Raw genomic sequence first — 14,785 nt, 5'->3', positions numbered from 1 at the left:
GCACCGGGAAAGGAGGAGGTGGGCCAGGTCCCAGGCCACTCGGTGGGGGCTGCGGTGTCCCCGAGGGCACACAATCTATCTTAAGGGCGGCAGCTGCTCCTCAGTCCTGACCGCTCATTACTGTGCAGGACCACTGGAAGAGGCTGGTTCCTGCTTTTCAAGAGAAACCAGAAACCTGGATCATTTTTCCCCCTGAAATCTCTGAATTCTTAAGCGTCGGTCCCTAATTAAAAACAAACAAACAAAAACCTTTAAATGGGCCAAATTAAACATGTCTGCTTGCCCCTGAAGCAAGTTTGCCACTTCTGCCTGTGGTTTTCGACTCTGGCTTCGTATCATCAAACATCTGTGGAGCTTTGTAAAACTACAGACACCCAGGACCTCCTGCAACCATCGCTGATGGGGCGGCCCAGGCGTCAGTTTTGATTTCCCTCAACAGGTTCCTTAAACAAGTGTGACGTGCACTCAGGGTTAAGATTCAGGGGATGTACTAGGCAATAGCACCCCGAATGCCGAGACTGCCAAGAACAAAGCGAAGCGTGGACATGCGGGGGGCTTTTCTAAGGCCCTATGCTATTTGCTGCCCTACCAAGTAATGCAAACTCATACCGAACACGGCTCCACGGGACCCTGGAAGGGTAAGGTGCATAGGTGGCAAAAACAAATCCCCTCCACACAAAAGAACTCCTGCTGCTTGCGGCCACCTTCACCAGCACCACTAGATCCTGAACAGATAATGATGCAAACCCACCTGCCTCCGGACTGCTTCCAAGTACCATGGAGAGCTACCACGGCCACCTCTGCTGCCTGCCTTCTCAGGGTTCTCCCAACCAGAGAAAGGTCCGTCTCAGATCCCCCAAATGCATCCCATCGCTCCCCAAATGGTCCTCATCTCCCACTCCACCCTGGCCTGTTCCCTGTGCGCGAACTCACTAACAAGGCCGGAATTCAACTGGCGCCTGAAATGCCCCCTTTGCCACTGCCACACGTCACTCTTACAAATGCCATCCTGAACTTGTCTGCTCTAGACGCACTTCATTCCTGCTGCCTCCACTCGCCCCAATTCCTCCACAGTATAAACACACACCAGGCCCTGACTATCTCTGATGCCCAACGACCGTGCGAGGGTAAGAGGACTGCTTGGGCAATCCCATGCACAGTTCACGCAGAGTTCAAAAGTTCTGCAGAACTACGACCTTTTCTGTCTATACAACGGAGCCCAAACTTAAATTGTCTTCAAAGTCTATAAAGATTCCACAGCCTCTGAGGTCGCATACCACTTCACTTAGCCTAAAAGTTAAGTTTAGGGCAGGGGAAGGGGATGGCGAGAATTGAGCGAATTCAGAATTCTAACCATTTGTGGAGTTCTGGATCCACCATAAAAATTCACTGGCATCTCATTCTCTCAAGGGTCAGGCTTTATGTCAACAAGTAAGGTGAAAACTGAGAAAAGCCAAACCACCCTTGAAAATCTCTAGAGTGACATTTGGTCAGGCTACATCTGAGCTCCTCAACTGAGGGCAACTTTGCCTCTCCAGGGAACACTGGGCAATGTCTGCAGACACTCCTGGTTGTCATGTCTGGGGGAGGGAGGAGAGGGAGAGAGGAGATCAGAGAAGCTGACCAACATCCTACAAGGCGCAGCACCACAACAAAGAATTACCTGCTCACAAGTGTCTACTGAGGCTGAGAAACCTGGGCCACACGATCGGATGGAAGGCAAGGCCGAACCCAGGAGGGCGGACAGCCCAGTTCCAGCTGGCCTCCCCTCACAGCTCACCCCGGGGGCCATCTCACTCAGTGGGCTGGATTCACTCGCAGTATTGACACTCACTTCTTGCTCTCTTTCTGCTGAGAATTTAAGCCAAACCAGCCTGCAAAAGGAGTCCACTGTAGTCAAAAATAGCTACCTTCTACTGACTTTATTACCGTGTGTGGAGATAGGCATTAAATAATTTATATGCATTAATTCATCCAATGCTCAGAGCAACCATGAAATAGACATGATTGTCATGATTCTCATTGTACCGGTGAGAAAACGGAGGCTCAACGGGGTTAAGACATTTGTTCAAAGTCACTCAGTGAGTACACGGCAGAGTCAAAACAGAAACCCAATTCCCGGTAAGGCAAAGCCTGTGCCCTGCCATTACTTTATACCAGTGGGTTTCAACTGAGGGTGATTCTTATCACCCCCTGCCCTGGGACGTTCTGCAGTGTCTGAGAACACTTCTGGTTGTCATGACCCCCGGAGAGGCGTGCAGGGGAGGGTGTGTGCTACCGGCATCTAGTGGGTAGAATCAAGGACAGCGCTTCACTGCTAAACGTCCTACAGTGCATAGTATAAGCCCTCACATCAGAATCACTGGGCTGAAAATGTCAACAGGACCAAAGTTAAGAACACTGCTTCATACCATCTCCCAGGTTTCCACCACCCATGTCCGCAGGCCAGCGAGGATTCTTACGTATCTGGTATCTTTTAACACCGGGATGTGGAATGCGAGATGGCCTATAGCTCAAATACACTTTACTTACCCCTGCCCATTCTTTACCTTTACCAGAGACAAAATTCTGCCTTCAAATCTCGACATCCATCTATGATGCAGAATAACTCCAGGGACAGGACGATTAATGAGCTCAGGATATATCAACAGCAAAATGCCAAGGAGAATAGAATATCCCTGGATACAAGGATAAACACAAACACACACACACACACACACACACACACACACACACACACACACACACATTCTCCCCCTCTCTCCTAGAAAAGCATTCCAACTGGACTTTAAAAGTCACAGACTACTGGAGTACTAAGAAAGGGCTGTGGGAGTTGCTGTCACCATCCCTGAAGAGATCACCATGGCAACGAAGGCCAACAAGATGCCGTATTAGATACACAATTGGAAACGTTTCTTTGTGCACTAGCACAGCACACCTAACCTGTCCTACTCAAGCCAGTGGTTCTCAGCCCTGGCTGCCCGTCTGAATCACCCTTGTTGCTTTCTCACTGTACAAGAGCTCAGGGCCCACCCCACATCTCACAGAATTGGAGTGGGTGGGGTGTGGGGATTGAGCCTTTGTTGTTTTAAGAAAGCTCCCCCCGTGATTCTGTCACCCAGTTCAGGTGCACAGTCACTGCCTCAGACTCACACAGAGGTGGCAATGGCCCAGGGAAGAGAGACAGAAGGGTAGGGTGTGAAGAAGGACCAGCTTGGAATACCAGTTTGAAAAGACAGAAGCTAAGAGAGCATCTGACTGGAGATTAAACCAGCAAGAGGAAAAGCACGCATCCTTTAGGCAGTCCCTAAAGCTTCGAAATGCATAGGCGAGAAAGCCCTGCTTTACATAGCAGATCATAAATTAAGCATTCTAGCAGGCTGTACAAGGCAAAAAGCCACTAAGATTTGATATCCTGGGGACAACTATGCCAGAACTGGTGTCAGACGCAAAGTACCAAGTGCGTGTGGCATTTATTAGGCAAAAACTTTAGGTGCAAAACATTCCATTCCTCTATTTTATACTTACTGTTCAATTACGCAATCAGTAGCTCATATGTCAGCACATATGCTAGAAATGGTATCCCTGGAGAACAGGAACCCATGCTTTTCCCCTTTATGCTCAAAGGTATACCTCACAATAAGGGTCCTCACTGATGGATTCATTCAACAAACATTTCTTGGATACCTATGTTGCGCCAGGCACTGTCCTAGATGTAGGGAATCCATCAGTGATCGTGACAGAAAGAAATCCTTGTCCTCGTGGAGCCTATATTCTAGAGGAGGAGTAGTCAAACAAACAAGTAAATTTAGCATTTCAGATGATGGTGAGTCTGTGGAGTGAATAAACCAGGATAAAGGGAATAGGGAATGTGGATCCAATTGCAAATAGGTAGGCAGAGAAGTTCGCCATAATAAAGGAACATCTGAATAAAAACACGAAGGAGTGAGCCACAGGGATATCTGGGGGAAGACTGCTTCAGGCAGGGGAAGCAATGGCATCACGGAGGGAGTGGATGGTCCACTCAAGGGACAGTGAGGAAGCCAGAGTGGTTCACGCAGAACAAGTCAGGGAGAGTGTGGGGGGACAGGAGGACAGGGAGGTATCAGGGGGCCACTCTGGCTGCCGGGTTGAGTTGTTAGATGGGTAAGGATGGAAGGGAGGCCCAAGGGGTGGAAACGAGCGTTGGTGGGGAGAAGTGGGCGCCTTCTGGAAACACATCAAGGTACAAGTGACAGGATTTGCTGTGGCATGTGAGAGAAAGAGTGGAGTCACGGGTGACTTCAAGGTTTTTGGCCTAAGCAATTCCAAGAATGGACTTGCCACTTACTGCACATGGGAGGAAGACCGTGGGATGGGCAGGTGTAGGGGGTGAGGCGGGGGGGGGGGGGAAGATAGGGATTTTGTTCAATGCGCCCTTTAGACATTTAAACGCAGATGTCGACTACGACATCGGATGTGTGAGTCTTGAGTTTGTGAAAATTAACAACAGGAAAAACCTCACTAAAGTGGACCTGTGGGCTAGAAAAGGAGGCCAGAGGAGAACAGACATTAAAGGGCGACTTGTCAACTACAGCCTCCAACAGAAGAAACATCAACAGGAAACAATGGTCAACTACACGCCCTGACAGAAGAGGTACATTGGGTCTCCTGTAAGAAATCCGCTGCCCCTGCAACTCAGCCAATGAGAAACTGTCATCATCCTGCTCGTTTTCCAACAGACTTGAAATTCGAAACAACTTCTCCCAACTGTCCCCTACTTCCTGAAATAACGTTCCTGTCCTTTGTTGGGAGACTGGCCTATGGTTTTGCCATCGCTTGCTTGTCTTAAATTGCAATTCTCTGTTATTCCTGAAGGAGCCCATCTTGCCAGCTAAATAGCTAATGGTATTATTTTTCAGAGGAACGAGCCCAAGAAACCGAACGGGCCATATATGTAAATTCATAAAGTGCGTCGTATCGACTCCCACTTATCCACACCCTCTTCTGCCTTTAACTAGATCTCGTGAACCGGAATGCGCCAACCCTCCGTGGCTCCTCTGTCTCGCAAAAGAGACACAGCACAGAACGGCAGGGGGTGTGGGTGTCTGTATGGGGGGGCGCATGGGCGCTGAAGCCAGACCACCTGATTCACATCTCCACTCCTCACGAGCAGCGTGACCTGCCCTGGACAAGTGACTTAACCACTCCAACTGCGTATCCTCACCAAGAGAACAGCCTGATGGTCCCCACTTCGTGGATCTTTTGTGACGAGTATTACAACAGGATTCAAGACTTTGAACGGGGCGTTGGAATCATCCCCAACGCTCCGCCAGGGCGGGCAGTGACTTCTTTCCTGCCTTCTTACGGTTCCCTATGGAAACCTCAGGACACCCTCCAGGAGCAGGGAGCACGGTGCGGGGGGAATCAGGATCAGGCAGGTAGATAGGTCGCCTGAACTACACTTGTGCACCTAGAGGAACGGAGGGAGCTAAAAACAGGTCTCGGAAGTCCTGAAGCCACCGCGAATATCAACACCACTGTTGATTTAAGCCGACATCAGCTTATGGAGTGCCTTCTCCGGGGGATTTGGAACGGTAACCTTGTTAAAAACGCTCGGGTGGGATGTCAGCGCTCCAGAGAGGAGGGAATTCACACTGTCTCTCTCTCTGTCTCTCTCTGGCAGTGCAGCAAAAAAAGGGCCAAAAAGCAGCCAGGGCTTTCAGCGGTCCATATCCTGCGGCCAGGCCCAAATGCAGGGAGACGAGGCGTGACTCTCAGGTCGCCACTAAGGATGTGGGGGAACTGGCGGGAATTGGGGGACCGAGTTCAGGGTGGGGGGTGGGGGAACAGACCGGGTGCCCTCCATCCTCGGCGTGGGGCAGGCCCGCGTAGGACGAGAACCCCACAGGATTCGGGGCTGGGCCTGCTCGGCGCCAGGCCAGGGAAAGGGGCAAGCCCGGTCCCCGAGAACGAGGGGGTGCGGGAGGGAGCGTGGCGCGCTGGACCGCCACCAGGCCCGGAGGTCTATTTACATCTGAGGCCAAGGCGCTAGGGCCGCGCCTCCCGCCCCCTTCAGGCCCCGACCTGGCTCGGGAGGCAGAAGGGCCTCAGGGCCGTGCCTCCCGCGGCCTCCCAAGGCCTCTGGCCGGACGGTGGCAGGGCCGAGTCTGCCGGGAGTGATGGGCCGGGCCGGTGAGCCCAGCCTGAGGGGACGCAATGGGGGGCGGCTGTGGGGCCCGCTGGGCCGCTATCCCGGAGCACACAGGTCTCCCACACTCCGGGGTGCTCACCCCTCGGGCTTGTGGCCCCTGGGCCTCCCGCCGCCCGTTCCCTGGCCGCCAGCTGGCCCCCGACGGCGCCTCCCCTACCTTCGTTCGCCAGGTCCGCCATTTTACTTCCTTAAGCCCTCCCACAAGGCCCCGCGCCGGCCCGGGCTCGCCTGCTTTCTGCCAGAAACTTGCGCGCGTGCGCACTTCTCAAGCTGACTCTGAGAGAGGCCGGCAGCTCGCGCCTGCGCGCTGAGCCCGAAGCGGAGTCGTGCTCCGGCTGGCGGTCCGAGCCCAGCCACGCTCCGAGCACGCGCCTGCGCACTAACTGCCCCCCCCCCCCGCCTCCTTTTCCCGCCGACCAAGGGGGCGTGGGCAGGGCGGGGCGCGTGCGGCGCGAGCCTCGCGCGCGTTGCCAGCGACTAGGCGACGAACGTTCTGTGAGGCGGGTGCGGAGGGAGCCCGGTTTCGACGCCCCGACTTCCTGCTGGTTTTCCGGGGGTTTCTCGCGGTGGGAGCGTGAGCCGCCTAGGGAACCGCGACCGAGGAGTCCCTAGAGGTGAATCTCTGGGTCTGTGTTTGGCGGGGGCGGGGGACTGCGGGGCGCCCCGTCCCCTGCGGCATCGATTTCGCCTTCTGAGTGTCCACTACTTTGGACCAACGTTTTCCTCCGGCCACATGGGGCGGTGGGGGGGGGGTGTGGTCAGAGGAGGGGGCAGTTGGGGGGGGGAGGGAGGGGTGTGGACTGGGGGGCGCGGCGCGACGGACGCGGGCTCCGGGCGGCCAGACATCGCGGGCCGGGAGCGCGCCGAGCGGGACGTCGCGTTTCTCCGCCTGCGAACCGCGCTGAACAGCCCCGCGGGCGCGGGGGCCGCTTCTCGACTCACCCTCGCGGCGTCTCTCCGAACACATCCCCGGCTCTGCTTCCCCAGGCGAGGCCACCGCGGCCTCGTCTCTCGCGGGGTCGCCGCGCCTCCTCCGCCCTCCTGCCCCGGGGAGCTCCGGGCTCTGTTCGCGCGCAGCAGCGCGCAGGCGACTCCTTACAAGACGCGGATTCGATCAAGGGCCCGTCTTCCCTCAACGCGCCCAAAGGGCTTTCTGCCGAATTCGGACCAAATCCCAAGTCTCCTCTTAAGGCTTACGAAGCGCCCCGCGCGCCTCGCTCATCGCCGCGTGGCCACGTGGGTCTCTGAGGCCTCGGGGCCTGCCACGCCCCTTCCGGCCTCAGCGTCTTTGCACCTGCCGATCCCTTCGTGTCTCCGTGCGTGCGTAACCTGGTTTGAGTCCCAGCTCCACTCCGCTTCCATTAGTTGTGGTCGCATCCGGTTGGTGAGCTAAGAATGGTTTTAACGTTTGCAGTTGCTGGGGCGGGAAAAAAAAATTAGAAGAATACAATTTCCTGACACGTGAAAGTTGCATGGAGCTTCAGTTTCAGTGCTCACAAATAACATTTGATTTGAAAACAGCCCCACTTGTTCCTTTGCACATCGTGCATATGTGTGCCTGCGTGTGTAGAGGTTTTTTTTCCACACCCAGCGCGGAGCCCAACACAGGGCTCGAACTCAAGGACGGTGAGATCGAGACCTGAGCCGAGATCCAGAATCGGACGCTCAACCCACTGAGCCACCCAGGCGCCCCTGTGTGTTTATAGTTTATTGTAAATTGTACTTATATTTTCCTATCACTTTCTTAAGGCTAGAAGACAACTAATAAAACATAAAATGAAACGAACCCTGGTTTGTAGTGCGGATTTTCTTGGTGCAAATACTCCAACCGTGGCTGATTTCAAACTAACGCGACCGTGAGTAGCGGCAGAGCTAGGAGGAGATGTTCAGAAACACCCTTTATTTGTTTCCAGAGCTCGTTAATTGTTTTCAGTGTGGTCCCCAAATCGGCAACATCAACATCACCCGGAAGCTTCTTAGACAGAATCCCAGGCCCCAAACCAGACGTGAATCACGATCCACATTTTCACAAGATACCCAGGGGCTTCCGATGCATGTTAGATCTTGAGAGGCACTGTGTAGGAACTTTTATTTACTTTTTATTTTTATTTATTTATTTTGAGAGTGTGTGCACACGTGCCAGCGGGGTAGGGGCCGAGAGAGAGGGAGAGAGGGAATCCCAAGCGGGGTCCACACTGATGGCACAGAGTGCAACTTGGGGCTCAAGGCTCAAACCCACGAACTGTGAGATCATGACCTGAGGCGAAAAGTCAGACGCTCAACTGACTGAGCCACCCAGGTGCCCCGTTTAGGAACTTTTATTCATTGTTGGGGGTGACATACGGTTAATACCGTTAAGAATTTCCCCAACTTTATTTAATTGATGCCTCGATTCTGCTACTCTAGATTTTGCTGCCAGGCTATAAGCACAGGCCACAGACCCTGGGTTAGAAATGCTCTAGGAGTGGCTAGAATACCAATGCTGGAAAGGACCCTGGTGGTCATCAGGTCTGTCTGGTCGCCAGGAGCGTGTGGCCTTAGGTTTTCTCATTTCTAGTTTGTGGATTTCATTATATTTCATTTTATATATTTTAGAGCCCTTGCTCAAAGGTCTTCTTGGCCTTTGCCGTACGTCTGGACTCTGTGACCCTTTATGAACTTAATACTTTGCTTGCCTTTTTGTTGGTTTAAATTTACATTAAATAGAGTATATCACCACCCAAAATAGGAAACCACCAAGCCACGAATAGGAAATAACTGTAAAAGTAAACATGAAGACAAAAAAAGGGTTTTAAATTCTGGGTAGACACCATTGTTTGCCAAGGTTGCTGAGCCCCAAGCCTACTTGTCCTTTGATGTAAGGAGAGATTTCTCAGAGGGTTATTAAAGGCATATTATCACCAACAGAAACTCCCCTTGACATGATGAGAAGTACTGAAAAAGAACTGGTAATGGGATAACTATAAATCATGTGATTCGGTGTCACTTAATACCATGTCTCCATGTCTCCTAAAGTCATTTCATACACCACATTCGTCCCACACTTCGGGCAACTCCCAGCAACGCATCATCACTTGCTAAATATAATGCAGTGGTGGTTTTTCAAGGGACATTGAGCGATGCTAAACCTATCAGCCTGGTGAGCCAACGAAATTTCCACTGGTTTCACAGTTGTCTTCAAAGTGCCAGTGGCCTCCAACATTTGCCCCTGAGGCCCGTTTTTCGCTTTCTTTATGTGGTCCCCTCTAACAGATCAACTTGGTTGATACTTATTTACTAAGTAAATATTTGTTTATAACTTACCTGGTGTTAGTTGGGAAATACGGTCCCAAACTCTTTGACCCTTGAAAGGTGAGGTATCTGTTCCTTTCCCTGGAATGGGGGTGGACTTGTTAACGGTGGACGAATTGGGTACAGTGAAAATGACACCGCGTACTCTATGAAGCTTGGTCACAGCAGAGACAGAGGATGCAACTTTCACCTGCTTTGCTGGAACAGTTGCTCTTAAAGCCTTCAGTCTTTATGCAAACAGTGCACCGGCCCTGAGGCCGCCATGCTGTGAGGAAGCCAGAACACGCAAGCCACATGGCAAAGCCCTGAAGAATTCCCAGTTCGCCCTTCCTGCTCCTTACAGAAACCACGAGAGGTCCGTGAAATGATGGCTGCTACTACAAGCCATTAAGTCTGGGAGACAGGTGTTATACAGCAGTATATACCCACCACACTACTATGCATCGGGCACTGCTCCGCATGTTGGGGCCCAGGATGGAAAAGACAGACCCTGGCTTCACGGAGCTTTGCATTCTTTTGTGGGAGACTTAAAATAGGTGAACAAAGTAACAGGAGATGGCGACTAGTGCTACAAAGAAGATAAGCCAGCATATTGTGACAGAGTGGCAGAAAAAGGGAATACTTAAGATAGGCTGGTCAGGAAAGTGTCCCCTCTGAAGAGGTGACGCTTAATAAAAACATCTGTAGGAGAAGCATTCTGGAGAGGACAGTGGGTGCAATGGTCCTGAGCCAGTAGCCAGCTTGGGGAGCTGGAGGGGCAGTGAGGAGTTCAGTGTGGCCAGGAGTGTCCCCAGTCCGGGATCAGTGTCCCCAGTGTCCCCAGTCCGGGATCCCACTTAGATGTCAGGACCCTGTAGGTCACAGCAACGAGTTTGGAGGTTTTTAATACAAGGGTCAGGAGTGGGAAATGGAAGGATCCAAATGGTTTGCCCTAAAGTGCTGATTGGCTTCTCGGCTGCCTGCTTCCTCCTTGGTTTACCAGGAGACAGGTCTGAGGACCCCCTGAGCCCTGGCTGTGCCCTGAGAACTGTGCACTTGCCTCCTCCGCAGCCGAGTTGTAAATGGCCTCTGTACTTCGGGTTCCGCTGAAAGGGTTTTCACAGCTGTGATTAGGGTTTCATCTTCCTGTCATGGGCAGGAAGCCGGCATGTGAACTATTTGCTCTGCGCCCAGCCCCACGCTGAGACCAAGGACCTAATATTAATCAGCGGCAGTTCCCACCCTCAATTTGCTCAGAGTCAGGTGAGGGCAAGGGACGTCGTCCTGGGTTGCCTTCTCCGCCTGCACCCTTGCCTGGCCTCCCTCAGTCCACAGGTGGGGTTCCTGACAGCAGGACATCCAGTGTGGCTGATGCTGATGCTGATGGGGGCCGGTGGGGGGGAGCTGACTCCAGCTGGGTGCATCAGCTTCCCTTGCTCCTATATTCGGCAACAGCTAAATATAGTATGGAATTGGGAAGAATTTTTTTTTTTACTTGTAGTTTTAAACAAGTATTAAGATAAATTCAGACTTTAAAAAGTGGCAAAAATAGCACAAAGAATTTCGTACAGTCTCCACTAAGTTTCCCCAGATATTAACATCTTACACAGCCACAGTACAACCATCAAAACTCAGAAACTGACATTGATTCAATACTGTTCATTAACATACACACCTTATCCAAATTTCGATTGTTCATCGCTGATAATTGTTTTCCCCGTCCCAGGATCCAGTCCGGGATCCCACTTAGATGTCATTTCTCCTTCGCCTCCTTCAGTCTGGATCAGTTCTTCGGTCTTATTTTTTCTTGACTATGTCACTGGTAATGAGTTCTCCCACTTATTTGAAAGAATGCCCCTTAATTTTGGGTTTGATTCATGTTTTCCTCATGATTAAACTCAGGTTGCTAATTTTTTGGCAGGAGCGATGTGTCCATCTCAGAGCGCCCTATCAGGAGGCACATGATGTCAATTGTACCATTAGTGATGATAATTGAGATCACTTGGTTTAGATAGCGTCTGCCAGGTTACTACTTTTCCCGTTGTAATTACTATCTCGTGGGGAGATACTGAGTCTATGTAAATAAGCAGAGAATATTTGAGAAAGAGAAGGGGGGGAGGCAGAGGAGGGCAAGAAGGAAGCTCGCTCATTCAGTCTGTTGTGGTCTTTCCTAGCATGCATTGTTGCAATTTAGTAAATAAAACTGCCTCCATTCTAGGCAAAAATCCGAGCTCTGTGTGTCCCCAGGGGAAAAGAAAGAGGCCGTGTCACACAGTGACCACTGGGGGGCGGCAGAGGATTGGGAAGCCATTCAGCTCCTAAGTAGCTAAACTTGAGGGGACTCAAAGGCTGTGTATGCATCAGCTGGGGTCGGGCATCTCCCCGAACCAGGTCAGGAAGGCGCCGGCTGCTCCAATAAAGGCGGAGCACTTCTGGTTGCACCGAGCTTGCTGCTCTGTGGATTACGCTCTCAGCACAGCGCATGCGCCACCTCTGACCGAGGGGCTCTCCATCCCGGAAGGACTTCCGGGAGGTCTGAGAATCCCTTCTGAACCTGACTGCGAAATTCGTGGGTACCGAAGGTGTGTCGTTTTGGAGACTGGTTGCAAACCGCGAAGACACTAATGGCAAATGTAAGCAAAGGAAGGATTTGCTGGGAAGCTTTGAAGATGCTCAGAAGATCAAAAGGAGAAGAGAAGAAACTGTAACTCCAGTGGGTCTTGGCAGCGGAACAGTTTAGCAGAATGGGAGGGGCACCTCTAGGAGAATTCCCAGACTTCTGTTGCTTTCAGGCTTACATTCAGCTCACGATTCAGACTCCCAACAGAAAGTGCTGGATGGGTCCAGCATGGCAGGGCACTTAGTCCCTGCCCCCCTCCTGCTTTCCCCAGCTATCCAGTTCATGCCTCCATCAAACATTTATTGAGCCAATGCCTTTAGGTGCCCAGCGGCTGGTCTGAGATGCCACCTGCCATTTGAGATGTCCAAGTGGAGGCATCCAGTGGGAAGCCATACGTCTGAGAGCTGAAGGAGGGGGGCTGTCAATCTATTGTGCGGTCCTGGGTCCTCACTCCTGGAATGAACCCCTAAGTCCCGGCTAGGGTCTAGAAAGCCCTCCAGGTTTTCCTCCTTGTCTCCCTCCCGCCCCCTCACCTTGCGCCAAGCCATTCTGGCCTCCTCACTGCTCCCCACATAAGCCAAGCCCTTTCTCTCCAGCGCGCACACAGAGGTGGCATTTAAATCCATGGCAGAGAGGCTGTTCCTCCAAAGGGAATCGGGGTGTTATTGCCAAGGGATGTGGAATGGATGCTGGCTGGCAAAACCCCACAAACGTCTATCACAGAGGGTTTTAGGAGGGACCCGTGACTTCAAAATAGGTTGAGAATCACTGGGTAGTACTGGTGGCCTTTGATACATACGTATATGCGATACATTTCCTTTATCTGATACATTGTACACTTTACATGGCATTATATGGCAGCCTGATACCGTCTCTGTATGTACACACAATATACTGAAACAAGGTTTTTACCAAGTGTGTGTGTCTTGATTGCATCAGCCCTTCACATGGTTTCTGCTTTTATCCTGCTCCATTATAAAAAAACCAAACCTGGTCATAACCCTCCCGCTTGATTTCATAACTCACTTGGTCTGCTGTGAGGACCTCTCGCTTCTGCCCACTCCCCTCCCTGGCGCTCTCTCCACTGCCACACTGCAATTCTGTCCCCACCCCTTGCTTGTACCATCCGAACAGGCACCTAGCTGGCGTCCTTGCTTCCCGTCTATGTACAATCCACCGTGCCAGAATAAATCTTCCTAAAGCTCATCTCTGATTATATAAAATAATTCTGGTGGTGGCCTCTTGAATGGATTTACAGTACAACCTTGGCTTGCGAGCATTAATTTGTTCCAGGAACGTGCTTTAATCCAAAGTGCTTGTATACCAAAGCAAATTTCCCCATAAGAAATCATGGAAACTCAGATGATTCATTCCATAGGCCCCAAATCTTCATATAAAAAGGATTACAGTACTGCAATATAACACAAAATAATAAAGAAAATAAAAAATAAAGAAACATAAATTAGCCTGCACGCACCTTGGAAAACCTTTGAGGCTGGTGTGGGGGGGTCAAGGGACAGGAGGGTTGTTGTGTAAGACGACTTTCACTGCCACTGATGGATGCGGGCTCCAGTACAGTATTAAACTCTTGTCACAGACTGTGTTGAATGTAGCTGGCAATAAGGCAGCAGAGGAAAGGGTCTCTATCTGCAGGCAGCCTGGCCTAGAAGGAAGCAAAGCATCCCTAAGCTCAGTCTTGTCTGGAAGAGCAAAGGACTGGCCACGGGTGCTTTGAAGGGACCAAAACCACACGAGGGCCACTTGCGGGCACCTTCCAACGTTCTGAAAAACCACTGATTTCTGCCCAACGCCACGGCCTCACACCGAGCATCCGAGTGTGGGAGACGATCACCCACAATCCCACAGAGATAGAGAGAGAGAGAGAGAGAGAAACCATTGGCTCAGTCGTGATCACGTGACTTTCGGCATCACATACTACTCGTTATTGCAAGACATCGCTCGTTTATCAAGTTAAACTGTGTTAGAAACGTTTGCTCGTCTTGCGGAACACTCGCAGAGCACAAGGTGTGCCTGCATTTTCTTTCCTTTGGTCACTCCTCAGTGTTCTTCCACGTGTTTTCTCTCCTCTTTCCCCCTCCCTTCCCATGGTTACCATGAATAGCACCTTCTCCCAGAAGCCTCCTTCACTCACTCACTCGCTAAATGTTTGCTGAGCATGTGTATAGCCTATGCTAGATTTGGAAAATGCAGTATTGAACGAGGCAGACAAGAGCTACTCCCCAGTGTTAATGGGAAATGTGGGGTATACAGGATCCTAATCTAGCGGGAGAGCTTCCAGGAAGACTTCCTGGAGGAGGTGTCAAATACGTCCGAGGCAGATGCGTGTGTGTGAAGGCATGGAGGTTAGAGGGGAGGTGCGGTGAAGCTCAGAGCCCCAAATGAGGCCATGGGCTGAGCTCCAGGAGCAACAAATCAGAGCATCGAGTGGGTAAGGGTGTGTGTGAGGCAGAGGGCGAGCAAGACAAGTGATCAGTGACGTGGCCGTAAACGTTCAAAAGATGCAAGAACGGGCCATAAAGATCATGCTGTCACCCAGTGGCCCTCAGCTGGGGGGGGGGGGTCGATCCTACCCTCAGGGGACACCGGGCGATGTCTGGAGACGTCCGTGGTTGTCACAACTCGGGGAGGGAAGGTGGCCCTGGCATGGAGCGGGAGAGGCCAGGGGTGCTGTGCCACATGCC

At 51.7% G+C, this 14,785-nt stretch overlaps 1 protein-coding gene and 1 long non-coding RNA gene across 7 annotated transcripts in view; one reads left to right on the top strand and one right to left on the bottom strand.

Moving 5' to 3' along the window:
- RANBP3 (RAN binding protein 3) overlaps window positions 1–6,452 on the bottom strand; it is a 54,544-nt gene extending 48,092 nt beyond the window's left edge. For 4 of the 6 annotated variants that reach the window (XM_027049095.2, XM_027049096.2, XM_027049098.2 and 1 more), the window contains exon 1: window positions 6,351–6,452. In XM_027049095.2, coding sequence (XP_026904896.1) covers window positions 6,351–6,372 — 22 coding nt within the window. In that variant the 5' untranslated portion in view covers window positions 6,373–6,452. The remainder of the gene's footprint in view (window positions 1–6,350) is intronic. The other 2 variants (XM_027049103.2, XM_027049100.2) reach the window with 2 other exon arrangements.
- A 1,080-nt stretch (window positions 6,453–7,532) lies between these two features.
- LOC128314965 (uncharacterized) lies at window positions 7,533–7,975 on the top strand. Its single transcript, XR_008297326.1, has 2 exons — window positions 7,533–7,577; window positions 7,785–7,975. It is a non-coding gene; the product is annotated as an uncharacterized LOC128314965 (long non-coding RNA).
- The last annotated feature ends 6,810 nt before the right edge of the window (window positions 7,976–14,785 follow it).

This window comes from Acinonyx jubatus, chromosome A2 (genome assembly GCF_027475565.1).
Source record: "Acinonyx jubatus isolate Ajub_Pintada_27869175 chromosome A2, VMU_Ajub_asm_v1.0, whole genome shotgun sequence".
NCBI lineage: Eukaryota > Metazoa > Chordata > Mammalia > Carnivora > Felidae > Acinonyx > Acinonyx jubatus.
This window is presented reverse-complemented; position numbering and strand designations above follow the sequence as displayed.